The sequence below is a fragment of the Rhynchophorus ferrugineus genome, unplaced genomic scaffold (genome assembly GCF_030347505.1).
Source record: "Rhynchophorus ferrugineus isolate W39M unplaced genomic scaffold, kcgeb_rfMv2 rfM7, whole genome shotgun sequence".
In the NCBI taxonomy this organism is placed as follows: Eukaryota; Metazoa; Arthropoda; class Insecta; order Coleoptera; family Curculionidae; genus Rhynchophorus; species Rhynchophorus ferrugineus.
In genome coordinates, this window is record NW_027472586.1 from 35,989,421 (window position 1) to 36,003,656 (window position 14,236).

At 36.3% G+C, this 14,236-nt stretch overlaps 1 protein-coding gene across 1 annotated transcript; it reads right to left on the bottom strand.

Moving 5' to 3' along the window:
• Positions 1-1,772: 1,772 nt before the first annotated feature.
• On the bottom strand, positions 1,773-10,121 carry LOC143200310 (protein-lysine N-methyltransferase SMYD4). Its single transcript, XM_076410767.1, has 4 exons — positions 9,677-10,121; positions 9,131-9,486; positions 2,230-3,161; positions 1,773-2,151 (listed from the first exon to the last, which is right to left on the bottom strand). The coding sequence occupies exons 2-4, from the start codon at positions 9,479-9,481 to the stop codon at positions 1,788-1,790; spliced, it is 1,647 nt and encodes a 548-aa protein (XP_076266882.1). The 5' UTR covers positions 9,482-9,486; positions 9,677-10,121; the 3' UTR covers positions 1,773-1,787.
• Positions 10,122-14,236: the final 4,115 nt, after the last annotated feature.

Consider the following 14,236-nt stretch of genomic DNA (forward strand, 5'->3'; position numbering starts at 1 on the left):
GTTATAATTATTTTAACAATGTTACTGTGAAAATTGTGGAAAGGATCATTAAAACCGTTAAATTGTATGATATACGTCAGAATGGAGAAAAGATACCAAAAAGTAATACTTTAAAGAACAGCAACAAAAATTAAAATGTATGATATATATCAAAATTACTACTGTGCTCTTATTATGGTAAAATCGAAGAGTTAAAGAGACAGTCTAAGGATCTATTAACAATATAATAAAACAAGCATGATAACCTCTTGTCTATAAAATTAAGCTCATCTTGTTGATCTACAAATTGTATTATTTTATTTTGTATTACCGTGATAGTGAAGTGCGTAGACTAAAACGTTTTTAACCACCTCATCTGATTACTGGACATATATAAACTTATTAAACTAATTAATTAAGATAATAATTTATACAGAAAATCGCTTAATGAAGTGATTTTCTGCATACCATGTAAATATAATATAGACATAAGAAATACTTATTGCCTATAAGGCAGATTGTGGAATCACAAAGAGTAAATTAGTTGATTAGTTCGAACACGTAAACAAATGAGCCTGTCAAAGTCGTCCGGTTGTCAGACGTATGCAAAATTCTTGAAAGCAATAGTGATAAAAGGTTATAACTCTGACCTATAAACTATTGAGGCTGTATAATTAACTGTAGTATATAGTGTTAAAATAAATTATGTCTGATAACATTTAAGTTCAATTATTTTATTTAGATTAGAATTTTGTTGTATGTCAAAGCTAAACTGAACTAACACTCAGAGTTGATGCGGCAACATTGCGACGTATTGACGTCACAAATTTAGATGTGGTATGTACAAAATAACTTTGAGTAGACTATATACAAGTATTTAATTTATCCAAAATAGCAGTGACCTCGCGTCATCAAGATGTATAACGTATTGTCTACTGAATTTGATAAATTCGTCTTAATACCAGACAATATTTTCTTTCTCATTTTATTCCAGTTAAAAAGATATACGATGCTGTCTAATTATTATTAAATTTAATTTTTTTTCGTACCGACATTTTTTTGTTTTAAAAATGTAAGTTTGATTACTCTTATTTAGATTTTGGAATTGGTTTAATTTTTTTTGTTAAACATATTTTATTTTTCTCTTTTTAGTGTTATATATTTACTCAATAAATTATTTTATCAAGTATTACAAAGGGTAGGTCAAGTGAAGGGGCAGTCCGTGTGTAGAAAAATAGAAATAAAAAAACAACGATTGAAAATGCGGAACGATCAGAGATGATTTGACAAATGTTCTAATCAAACTAGAACAACAATAAAAAGTTGTTTCCTGTTGGAAATCGAACCCGCGACTTCCGTGTGTGAGCTGAACGGTCTAACCACTATTTTGGTGTTTAGAAAACAAACTGAACCGCTTTTGCACTGAACTACTTTGGTAAGCAAACCGTTACTAAAAACTCAAAAACCTCTGAAGGGTATAGTGGTCCGATCCCTGCTTTCATCATCAGCTTAACTAAATAACTTCAATGGTACGTCCCCATAATATTTAAAGAAATATCTCACAACTCCTAACCGTTGAGGAGTAGTGTCTTCCATCACAGCAGCTCAGCAATAACATTATACACAAATATCTGATTATTTTTGATAAACAATTTGTGAAAACATTACACTTGCCTTTGAAATTTGATTCGAGTTCCCCGGATTCCACCATCAATCATCATCTCTTCCTTTTTTAAAGTCGGTTAAAAATTAACTAAACTAATGGTTACCCCAATAGTACTGTCAAAAATATAATACACCCTGTAAAATCAGAAAAAGATAGGTAACATAATAAAACACAAGAAAAATTCCAGGATTTTATTTCCGGGCATCTTAAGCAGGTCACAGAATATTCTTCTAACGTTAACCTCGACTTTGCTGGGTTCACCTTTCAGCGATTCCTTCGCTCGTTTGGCCACCGTGCTCAGAAGCTCCTTCTGATTCAGGTCCGGGTCCTCCAGCTCCTTCTGGACCTGCTCGACGAACTTCTGGTATTTCTCGATGGGTCCGCTGATCAAACAGTCGAATATGGGCCAGTTGTTCGTGCAAGCCTCGCATTTACAGTTGAAGTGGAAGTTTTGCCAGAGTTGGTGGGTGCGCACCACCTTCGGGAACTCCGCGAAGTTGTAGTTCCTGTATAACATCGAAAATTGATTAGGACATGCGAAAATTGGCAAGAAAGAAGGGAAAAATTATGGAAAATATGCTTACCTGTAAGTTAAAGTGCACGACTCCCCTTTGCCGATGTACCTAGCCGCCTGTAAGACCAAAGTCGACCCGTAGAAACTAACGGTCACGTTGGCGTAGCAATCGTGATTCAGCAACCCGGCGAAGGCGTACAGACCGTCGCCCACTACGTGAAACTCGGTATTCAACGATGACTTCTTCGTCTTCTCCACGGATATGCGATTACAGCTGGTGTTGAGGTAATGGTGGAAGAGGAGCTCTTTGAGCCGCTCCTCGCTGACTCCCGTCGCGTCGAAGAAGTCCGAGTACTTCTTCAGGAAGTAGGTGTAAATGCAGGCGTCGTTGGCCGCCTCGAAGAAGTCCCGCACGCTACGTTTCTCTTTGTTGGTCGTCAGTTGTTGGATCTCCTCGTAGCGGTCGGAACGGTACACGGTACTATCCACGGGCGCGTCTCCGTTAGTGACGCTCTCCTTTAACCCGCGCAGGATCGCTTTCAAGCTGAGTTGCTCGACGAAATCGAACTGGCAGAGATCGCACTCGTTGTAATGGTACTTGGAGGCTTTCTGTTGACACTCCGAGCTACAATAGAGAGCTGTACGGCATTTCGGACAAGGGAACAAATTGTAGCACAGCTCCAAACACTCGTGGCAGTGCAGGTATTTCTGTGAGGGACCTGGACCTACCGCAACGACGTACGGACGCTCCACAGCTATGACCTCCCCGGCTTCTATACTACGTGTCGCGACGATATGGCGTCCCTGATTAGAATCCGAAGCTATTTCGACAGCGTCGGATGCGCAAGCGATCTTAGGATTCGGTTTCGTGATCTTGGGAATGTCCTCGTAATATTTGGGCTTGTTCTGACTTTGGACGTTTTGTTCTGCTTGGGATTGACGTTCTAGCAGCTTACCGGCCATCTCCTGGGGATAGTTGTTGTGCAGAGCTCTTTCTATGTCCTGAAATTAAACAAACTCCATTGGCCTATATATTAATTTTAAAGGATTTACAACAGATGGTGTATTAGTACAATCTTTATTATACATTAATTTATTACTACTTTTCATTGGTATTTGGATTAATTCACAAGCAAGATGAGTGCTAGATAAATACATCAATATGTATTCCTCAATTATAAAATTATGATAACTTATATCTGTAGTTTACACTAAAGGTATACACTCTTTATAAGTTCGTATGGTTTAGTTCGCTTCAATCTCCTGACATCCTGCGCGCTGTCCCGCAGTTGTATTGCTTCCACGTTAGTATGATTTAGTAATCCTCGTTCGTGTTTCAAGGCGAAATCTTCAGTAACTTCGCAAATCCATTTGATTTCCAGGTCATCGTGCAGTTCTTCGTGGGTTACGTAGCGATAGGCATTCGTAAGTAATCGAAGAACCTTGTTTTGACAACGTTGTATGAAAACTAGGTTTGAATTTTTAGTGCAACCCCATATTTGCACCGCATAGGTCCAAATTGGCTTTATAACTGTCTTATAAATCAACCTCTTTGATTTTAGATCAAGTTGAGAGTATCTTCCGACTAATCAGTACAGTTGTTTCATTTTGGTTCTAATGTGTTTTGCTTTTTGTCTAACGTGATGTTTCCAATTTAATCTACCGTTAAGATGGATTCCAAGGTATTTAGCTGATTCTGCTTGAGGAATCGGGCATCCATTGAGTGATATAATTAAGTTTTTCTTATTTCGCCGAAATGCAAAATTTACGTAGAAAGATTTGGAGCTATTAAATTGAATTTTCCAATCTTTCGTCGATTTGTAGATTTTGTTGACTGCCACTTGTACTTTGTCTATTGCCCTAGGCAGAGACATGTCGTTTGCCATAATATTTGTATCGTCAGCAAAGGTTTCAAGTAGTGTTTCTTTTGTTGTTGGAGTGTGATGCTTATGGCAATCATGCTTCATCGATTTCAATATGTGGTGATTTGGATACCGAAGACAAAGACCGTTCCGATCAACCAAACCAATATCAATTTCATCAATGAGGACCGCTGTCGACTAAAATTGATACGTTTGGAACACGACCAAAAACACACACGGAATACGTTTGGAACGACCAGAACACGAGCAAAAACACAAAAATGTTAACCTGGAAACCGATGAAAACATACTTGGAAACATTAAAATGGGATGTGCTACCCTGTCCACTGTATTCTTTAGAACTTGCCGCTTCTGATTACTGCTTGTTCCGACATATGGGTCGTGATTTATCTGCGCAGCGCTTCACTTATAAATCAATTCTTGTATAGCTTCAAAAGATACATCTTTCTTTCGAGAGGGTAGTTCTAAGTAGGAACTATCGATTAACAATACTTTGAATAAAACACAATATTTATTAATATTTCACAATTAGCTTCAAATTTTAAAAAAAGTCTATCTATTTTACAATTTTATAGTAAAATATTTTTGACTATATTTATGATCTTATACATAGGAGATACCCTTCTAATAATCAGCTGAAAAGTTCTGGACGTAAGAAAGAAAACCCGATTTTTTTAGGTTCAAAATTGGCTTTATTCATCAATGTAATCTCCATCAAGAACCACATAATTATTACGCCGGCGCCGTTCTAATATTTCAATCGCACTTTTGTAGAACGATTTATATTTTGCCCCAAAACAGGCGTCAGTTTCAGCGGTAATCTCTTCATTCGAGCGAAATTTCTTACAGGTGAGTAATTTTTTGTGGCCAGCTGTCACTAGGAGCCGAATTTGGCCAATATGGTGGATGTGGGAGCAGTTCGAAGTTCAATTCATGTAGTTTTGCCATTGTTTTGATTGACTTGTGACACGAGGCGTTGTTTAGATGAAACAATATGTTTTTCTTTGTCATATGCGGTCGTTTCTTTACAATTTCGGCGTTCATACGCTCCAATAACGCTATATAGTATTCACTATTGATGATATTTCCCTTCTCAAGATGGTCTGATGAATATTACACCACGCGCATCCTAAAATACCGAAACCGTAACCTTTCCAGCTGATTGTTGTGCTTTCGGGTGTTTTGGACGAGGTTCACCAGTTGCTGTCCAGTCAGATGACGATTGTTTTGATTCCAGAGTGCAGCGATGGATCCATGTTACAACCATTGTCACAAATCGACGAAATCATTCCGGTTTGTTACGTTTAAAAATGGCTAAACACTACTCAGAATAATTAACACGTAAGCAAACGCTGCGTTCTTTTGATGTTTTCTGGTGTTACCATCTCATTTGGTGCAGTGCGTTCTGCACCATCGGTGTCTCTACGAGCCCGTTCAGGGTCAGCAAACCAACGTTTTATTGTTGTTTCTGATGGATCGGAGTTCTTTTAATACTTTTCAAGCCATAGCTTCGTTTGAACGTTATTTTTTCCCCTCAAGAGGCAGTATAAAATTAAAACACAATATTGTTTTTGAAAATAACATAACTAATGTCAGTCTTAGCACAATAACTCACAAATTTAGGCGTAGAATATCATTAAATTTTAACAACTTTCTTTTGAAGGTTAGTAATAACTTAAAAAGCAGCGAAAGCAATAAAACTAGTGCCATTTATGTGTTAGGCCCGGAACGTTTTAGCCCATGTGTGTTATATATGTCTCATTATTATATAACAATACATTAACTACAGATATAACATAAGTTACGCCATCTATTGTAAATCGAATTTGTGATAAACCAATATTTTACGGTAATGACTAATTTGATGAAACGAACATCATCGCGAAGGTTAAACATTGGCCGAGTTATGAGTTGCTGACATACCTCGTAGCATAACATTTAAATATACGCACTCGAAATTGCACAATATCTATTTTAAGATTCTAATTGAGAACTATTTTCAACCGGTAATTCATAGATAAATAGCTTATTTATTTTTTCAGGGCGGGAATGCCAGTAATCAACAATTAATTAGTCAATTAAATGACTGTATGAAAAAGTAATCCACATTTTCAGCTAGTTAACGATAAACCAAGCGTCTTGTTAATGTTCGAATCTTATGGAAGCAAAGAAGACCTCAAATTCTAATCTAAATACAATAATTGAACAAAAATGTTATCAAATATAATTTATTTCAACATTATAGTATATCTAAAAAATACATTTAATTATACAGCCATAATAATGTTGTATGTTAGAGTAATAACCACTTATCACTATTGCTTTCAAGAATTTTGCAAACGTCTGACAACCGGACGGCTTTGACAGGCTCATTCGTTTAAGAATTCGAACTAATCAGACAGCATTGTGTCTCTTTTTAATTAAAATATAATGAGAAGGAAAATATTGTCTGATTCTAAAACGAATTTACAAATTGCAGCAGGCAATACATTAAATATCTTGATGGCATATGTACAAAAAAAAAATTTGAATAGACTATACATTGACACATGTATATTTTTATTATCTACATGTAGTTATGTTTGCAATTTTGTTGCTAGTTTGTTTGCTAATTCTATGATTATGTTTTTAATTACTGGTTAATTTGTTATATATTGTTGTTAAAATTTGCGAATATGGAGTAAATGAAGAACATATAGTGAGTTTTAAATGAGCTTATAAATGTATTAAGTAAGTATACTATATATTGCTAGCACAAAATTAGTTGGAAAAGGTAATTTTAATATAGGAATTAAAATATTGAAATATGAATAAACATTTTAATACAGGGGGTGGACAAATAATATGAACAACTGACGTATACACAATATTTATTTATTAATAAGGTGTGAAGTTATCATTTGCTTTTAAAATAGTTACAATTCTTCGTTCAATAGATGCGTGGGGTTTCGGGGTAGTTTCCAACGGAATGCTGTCTCATTATAGTACCAAATCTACCCTTGTGACATTCACCCTTTCTAGAAGCCCATGTCCCTCAGTAAAATTGAATAATCATGAACTTCCGCAAGCAGACAACGTTAAATATCTGGGAATGCATTTCGATCGATGCTTGACATGGAATACACATATAGTGACAAAAAGAAAACAGCTTGAGCTTAAACTAAATCAAATGTATTGGCTGATAGGGCGTGAATCTAAATTATCCTTAGATAACAAGACTTTGTTGTATAAGTCATTACTTATGCCCCTTTGGACCTATGGTATTAAACTGTGGGGTATTACTAGCAAATTTAACATAGATATCCTCCAAAGGTTCCTGAATGGAGTATTGCGAGTCATCGTCGATGCCCAATATTACGTGTTCAATAAACTGATTCATCGCGATATCCCCATAGAACCCATAACGAGAATGATTCGGAGTTTTAGTTCGAAGTAATCTGAAAGACTCACACTAGCCAAAGAGTTAAATGTACGCGATGACAGTGAAGTGCATAGGCTCAAACGCAAACTACAATACGAACTGATTAATAGACACATAGAGTGAAATTTAATAATCTCTAGAATAAGCTAGAATAGTTTTTAGAATAAGTTAGGACAGACTTTAAAATAAGTTATAATAGTATCTAGAATAAGATTTAGGTAATAAGTTGTACTCATCACTTAGAAGTAGAATATCACTTTCTGAAGTAATCCTCTACCTGTCAGAATAGTTTTATTATATAACTGAAATCATATAATAATACTTATTGCCCATGGGCAGATTTTTGATGTTCTAGGAGATTAATAAAAAATATTAAGCCAAAATATCTTGTAATTGCTTCAGTTATGTGGAAGATGGAAATCTATTCCTTACTGTCTACTCTAAAATTCGTTATAACATTACAATTATGTTTAGGTCTGGCTAATATGTAATTCTAACTTTATCATTGAGGATGCCGTTATATTTATTCGCAGTAATCTGGCCAGTGACGTGAATGAGAGGACCAGCTTTCTGAGCGAACAGGAAATAGTCGCTGGGGCCAGATCTAGAGAATACGGTGAATGAGGAAGCAATTCCAAGCCCAATTCATGGATTTTTGCCACCGTTTTCACTGACTTGTGACATGGTGCATTGTCATGGTGAAGCAGCACTATCTTTTTCTTCAAATGCGGCCGTTTTTCGGCGATTTCGTCCTTCAAACGGTACAATAACGCTATGTAATAGTCGCTGTTGATAGTCTTTCCTTTTTCAAGGTAGTCAATGAAAATTATTCCATGCGCATCCCAAAATACAGACGTCATAACCTTGGCAGCCGACTGTTGCATTTTCCCACGCTTTGGAGCGGGTTCATCGTGCGCAGTCCACTCGGATGACTGTCAATTGGACTTCGGAGTGAAATGATGAAGCCATGTTTCATTCATTCTCACATTTCGACGCAAAACCTCGGGTTTATTACGCTTGATCATCTTAAAGACACTACTCCGAATCATCAACCCGTCGTTGTTTTTGGTCAAAAGGGAGTTTGCGCGGCACCCACTTTGCACAGAGCTTTCTCATACCCTAATATTCGTAAATGATATGATGTACACGTTCAATTGATATCTTTAAAGTGTCTGCTATTTCATTAAATTTCTATTTACGGTAATTCAAAATCATTTTGTGGATTTTTTAATGCATTAGTCGGTAACAACCTCTTTTGGGCGTCCACTGCGTTCACCGTCTTCGGTGCTCCTTTCACCACGTCTAAACTTAACATACCAATCCTTGATGGCTGATATTCCTGGGGCAGTGTCCGGAAACTCGGCATCAAGCCAAGTTTTTGCTTCAACTGTATTTTTTTCCCTTAAAAAACCAATATTTTATCAACACTCGAAATTCCTTTTTATCTATTTTTTTCACAATAACAAAAGTTGCTTCACCCAAAATGCTATAATTTACAAAGTAATGATCCGTCAGCTGTCAAATTTATACACTCATGGTTTGAGATCGTTTCTTACGTAAAAAGCCGAAAAAATATGAAAATGATTTTGAAAACTATTCGTTAGTGTTTTGTGGTCAGGAAGTTATCTTGATGGTTAATAGCAAACAACACTGGACATACTACCAACCTCCAAACACTCCCTGTAGTACCCTCGCTCGAACAAGACCTGGGACCGACCCCCGTAGGCCAGCCCCAGCATCTCGCTGCCGTCCTCCGCGTTAGCGATGCTCTCAGTGAAGCTGAGCAGCGCCTTCAGGAACTTCTTCTGGCGCAGCATCTTCGCCCCCTCTTCCCGCAGCCTCATCGCCGTCTCGTTGCACTTGGACACCTTCCCGCCCTCCTCGATGCCCTTGAACTGAGCGGGACAGTGCTTGTTCGACAGCTCCTCCAGCATGTTGATGATCTTCAGGTCGGATTTCAGCGACAGCAACTGCTCGCTGGTGATCTGGGGGTCCTCGATTTCGCCGGGAGACAACATGACGCCTGGAATTGATCGATCGGATCGATTAGTGACGCGCGCTTCGCCGCTCTGCTTGATGAGGACGCGACGGATCGTAGAGAGTTAAAAATAGCGAAACTATCGTTCGTTAGGTCAGATACTTAAAATAAACAACAGGATTTCGCGGAAAATCGCAATATTTCCCGGTATCCGTCGATAATTTCCTGTACTTACTGTATTAAGGGCTGAACGAGGGAGACAACTTTGTCGAACGACAGCGAAAAACAATTCGGTCGTGGAAAATGTGGACCAGATGGCGTCTGATTTGGAATCAATCCAAACGCGTTGCTCAACTGACGAGATCGCGTCCTGCCAGTGTACTGACTGAGGCGGTGATTTGATTCGCGAGCCGTGAGTTTATTGGTCAGTGGGAAAAGCAGATTTTCCCGATGCCACTCTCGAAAAAAATCTAAAAATAACTAATAGAACACTTTGCCGATAGTATACGTTGGTTGTCCTATTTTTTTTTGTGCGCGTTCGCTATAGCTAGCGTGCGGTATGGGGTGCGTTTGAATGGTGATGATGGTTTTCTTTCAATATCTTCAACAATTTTTGTCTTAAATCCAGGACTATCGAGATACACATACGGACTCGTTCTACATCGCGACTGACAATGAATATTCTAAAACATCGACGTGCAGTCTGATGACGTGATGTTTACATTATTAACCGACTTCAAATTAGTAGGAGATTCTATGTTCGGCTGTATATTTTTTTAAATATATGTTCGCCAATTTTCCCGTCAATTATGGACCGATTTTCAAAATTCTTTTTTTATTCGAAAGAGTGCTCTTCCGAGGTCCCATTGAAACCAAGTTAGGATCTGATGAGGATAAAGGGGGAAATCGAGAGGAAACCTCAAATTTCAAAGGCGCGTTTCAAAGTTTTCACATATTTTTATTTAAAATAATCAGATATTTCGGTATAATGTTATTGCTGAACTGACGCGACGAAAAATCGGAAGTAATTCAGTGTAAAAGCCATGCAGTGCTCTTTAGGCACTAACCATGTCATATGAGAAGTGGAAACATTTTAGGCAGCTGTTTCTATGGTTAATGATGAATGGTAATGGTTAGAGCGTTAAGATCTCATGCGGAGATCGCAGGTTCGATTCCCGACAGAAAAATTTTTTGTTATAGTTTGGTTGAAATATATATTAAGTCACCTAGGTAGCACCTATGACCCTAGGGCCTGAAAAGTTCCTTATTTTCAATTATTGTTCTTTTATTCCTATTTTTCATCATACGGGCAGAACTTTTACTTGGGCTCTCCATTGTAATACTTAATAAAATAACTTTGTAATTTAGTGAGTAAGTATCTAACACTAAAAAGGGAAAAATAAAGTATTTTCAACAAAAAAATTGTACCGATATTAATTAGGATCGTAAAAAATAATCAAATTTAGATTTGTAACACACAAAAAACGTTTTAAAACAAAATATGTACATAATAATCGCTAGAATAACTAAATATAAATAAACAAAAAACTTATTTAACCTCTCTACTACACGTATTTTATATTCTACTATATACACACAATTTAGCTGAATACCGATAAGTAATGGATTCCAGTTGACCGAATAAGCTTGACTATAGATTTATACCAATAATATCTTGTTATCTAATGATAACTTGGATTAGCGCCCGATAAGCTATTATATTTGGTACAATCCAAGTCCAAGTTGTTTCGCATACCAAGATATTTTGCATTCTCTGCTTGCGGGATTTGACGCTTATTGATAGTCAGTATCAAACATGTTGTTTGGCTGGACATGTTCTTCTATAGAGCGTAAAAATTTTATGACTGGATTTTGCTTCATTGGCTTTTATACGCCATCTATTCGCCCACATTTGTATTTGATTTAGATGTGTTTGTAGGTTCATTGATGCTATGGCTGGATCTTCATGGAGAGGTTAAGACTTCCGTGTCGTCTGCGTATGCTACCACAGTGATTATTTTTGTTGTAGGCAGATCGGCTCTGTACAGAAGATATAGTAATGGACCCAGTACACTACTTCATCGCTTTGTCCAGCAGATTGAACCAGCAATATATAGCTATAACTAGCATGCGATATGGAGTACGTTCCAATGATGATGATAGTCAAATATTCAATACCCCTTTTTTTAAATCTAGCGTTTTCGGGATACACATACATTACTTGTTCTACATCGCGATTAACAAATGAATATAATGAATATTTAAAAAAACCGATGTGCTGTCTGGTTACGTGATATGTTTATATTATAAAAATTGCGTTTACATTAGCATATAGAATGAGCAAGCAGCGTTAATCATACATGCATCAAAAAATTATACTTAAAATGAAATCCTATATGGGTGACCTTGTAACCATTTTTATATATATATCAGAATCACCAGAGGGCCGCAGGTATAAAAGTAGACACATTTGACAGATTCAAGTTTATTGCAGGAACCAAGCAAGAGTTATTTTCTTTAAATTAGGGTAGGTGGGTTCTAGCACCTTCCATAGGCATATTCGTATCACGCTGGCCAGACCAAATGTTATTCTTGTAGTTAGTAAGTTTAATTATGATCTTTCCATATAGCTACAGCTTGGTCTTCTTTATTTGTGTTGTAGAATTCTCCGTCAATTGATCTCAATATCTGAAATAAATTCCTTGATACTCCTTATGTCTCTGGATCCAGCCTAATGTATCTTGGAAATATATGTTTTTGAAACGAGGATCCAATAGGGTGGTGACAGCAAGGATATTAATATTTTCTGTTCGTAGCAATCGTTCCTTAATTTATCTAATTTCGTAACTTTTTAAATTCTTTCCGGTTGTCTGTTTTGGTTGTAAGTCCGTCACCTTTATGGTAACTAATCTGGTAAGTGGTATAACTTTATTACAGGTTACATGTGTTTCATCACAAGCTTCACGTAGTTATAGTAAGTATGTTTATTGGTCGTAAAATCTCTCAAACTTCAATTCAATTCAGAATTATTGACGTTTCGATATTTTGTTCTTATAACATCGATGTGTCGATGATATCGAAGTCAACATATTGATGTTTTCCAGGTAAAACTTAGCATACCATTCCTTGATGGTTGATATTCCTGGGGTAGTGTCAGGAAACTCGGCATCAAGCCAAGTTTTTTCTTCAACTGTATTTTTTCCCTTCAAAAAGCAATATTTTATCAACACGTGAAATTCCTTTTTATCCATTTTCTTCACAATAACAAAAGTTGCTTCAATCAAAATGCTATAATTTCCAAACTAATGATACGACAGCTGTCAAATTTATACACGCATTTTTTGAGGGTTATTTATGACTAAAAAACATTTGGATTTAATTCTAGTAGCGCCATCTATGTGTCAGGTCGAGGACTTTTCAATTGACCTGCTATTTGAAGGAACTCGCAGAGCACTTTCGTGTGGCCCAGATAAATAATAGCGATAGCGATAGCGTGAGTCGTTAGTTTATAGATGGTAGGATTCCACTGGTCCATGTTACTTCCGTGGCTCGCACTTATATTTACAGTCTTTTATATCATTTATTACAACAAGAATTCGCGAATGCTAAGTGGGATTTGCTTTTTTGCAAGTAATAGAAAATATTTTAGTATTTAGTGACATTACAAAACTTTTTGAGCTTCTTTTTTTGGGAGCTGTCACTGAATATACCTATTGACAAAAACCGGTGGTCGTATGCCAGGCTTTCAAGAATTAGACTCTTCTCATCTTCATAAACTCACGAATGGCGAATGTTATTCGCTGAAATTCCTATATTTCTTATCGGAAGCAACAACGAAAAAGTGTTGTAGTATTCTTGCTGTGGAGATTACCTTATTAGTCTTAAGAACCTTGTAATTATTTCTACAAATATTTGTTAGAAGGGTTTCTTGTTATAGAGTTAGTCATTTTAAAATTTGTAGTCACTCACGATTTGGACAATTTCGAAAATATGGAGACAGAACTGTAATTTCTGCTGAATCCAGATTCATCGCAAGTACAACACTTCAAACCTAAAATCTTGGAATAAGGGTGCTTGAACGAACACAACCTAGATAAATAATCACAATTTGTTTATTGTCCAGCGTGCAAGAATCTCAACAGATGCACTGTATTCGTTTCAAAATTAACCAATGCTTTTGCCATTTATTTTCACAAGAAATTAAGCATATAACAATATTGTCTGTTTGAACTTATTCCTTCCATAGTTTAAGAGGTTATATTTAGTTGGTTTTACTTCATTTTTATATTTACTCGCTTAAATTACGCGAAAATATTTATATATTTAAACTCAATAGCACCCTTATATGTCCTTATATATAAGTCTTTTTAGGTGCTAGCTTTACATCATTAAGGTAGTTTTATATATAAATTGAAGGTATCAATACGTTTAAAAATTTCATTTACACTGTCAAGGAAGGATTTTAATGCAAGAACTAATGGAATCCTCTCTGGACTGTTATCCTTCAAACACGTATAGTATGGATTCACTGATGCTATCTGTTACGCAAAACCGAAATTACTTTTCTCCAACACTAGTCTACAACCATATAAAATTAAAAAGGAAATAATAACAACGAGACAAATTCAAGATAACTAAAACGTGACAATGAAACCGTGATTTCAGCACCAATTTTATACCTAGAAAACCAAAAACTGACAGTATTGTATCTTCTTAAATGCATTTTTAATTTTGGGTCGTCGTTTTGAGTGACGTTGAATCGCCTTTTAAGTTTGTCTGTTAACTTAATCAAGTA

Coding starts and splice junctions, on each gene's coding strand:
- LOC143200310 (XM_076410767.1), bottom strand. CDS start 9,481: ATGTTGTCTCCCGGCGAAATCGAGGACCCCCAGATCACCAGCGAGCAG. Junction 3,162..9,130: donor ACTACAGGGAGTGTTTGGAG/GTTGGTAGTATG, acceptor GTTTAATTTCAG/GACATAGAAAGAGCTCTGCA. Junction 2,152..2,229: donor TCGTGCACTTTAACTTACAG/GTAAGCATATTT, acceptor GATGTTATACAG/GAACTACAACTTCGCGGAGT.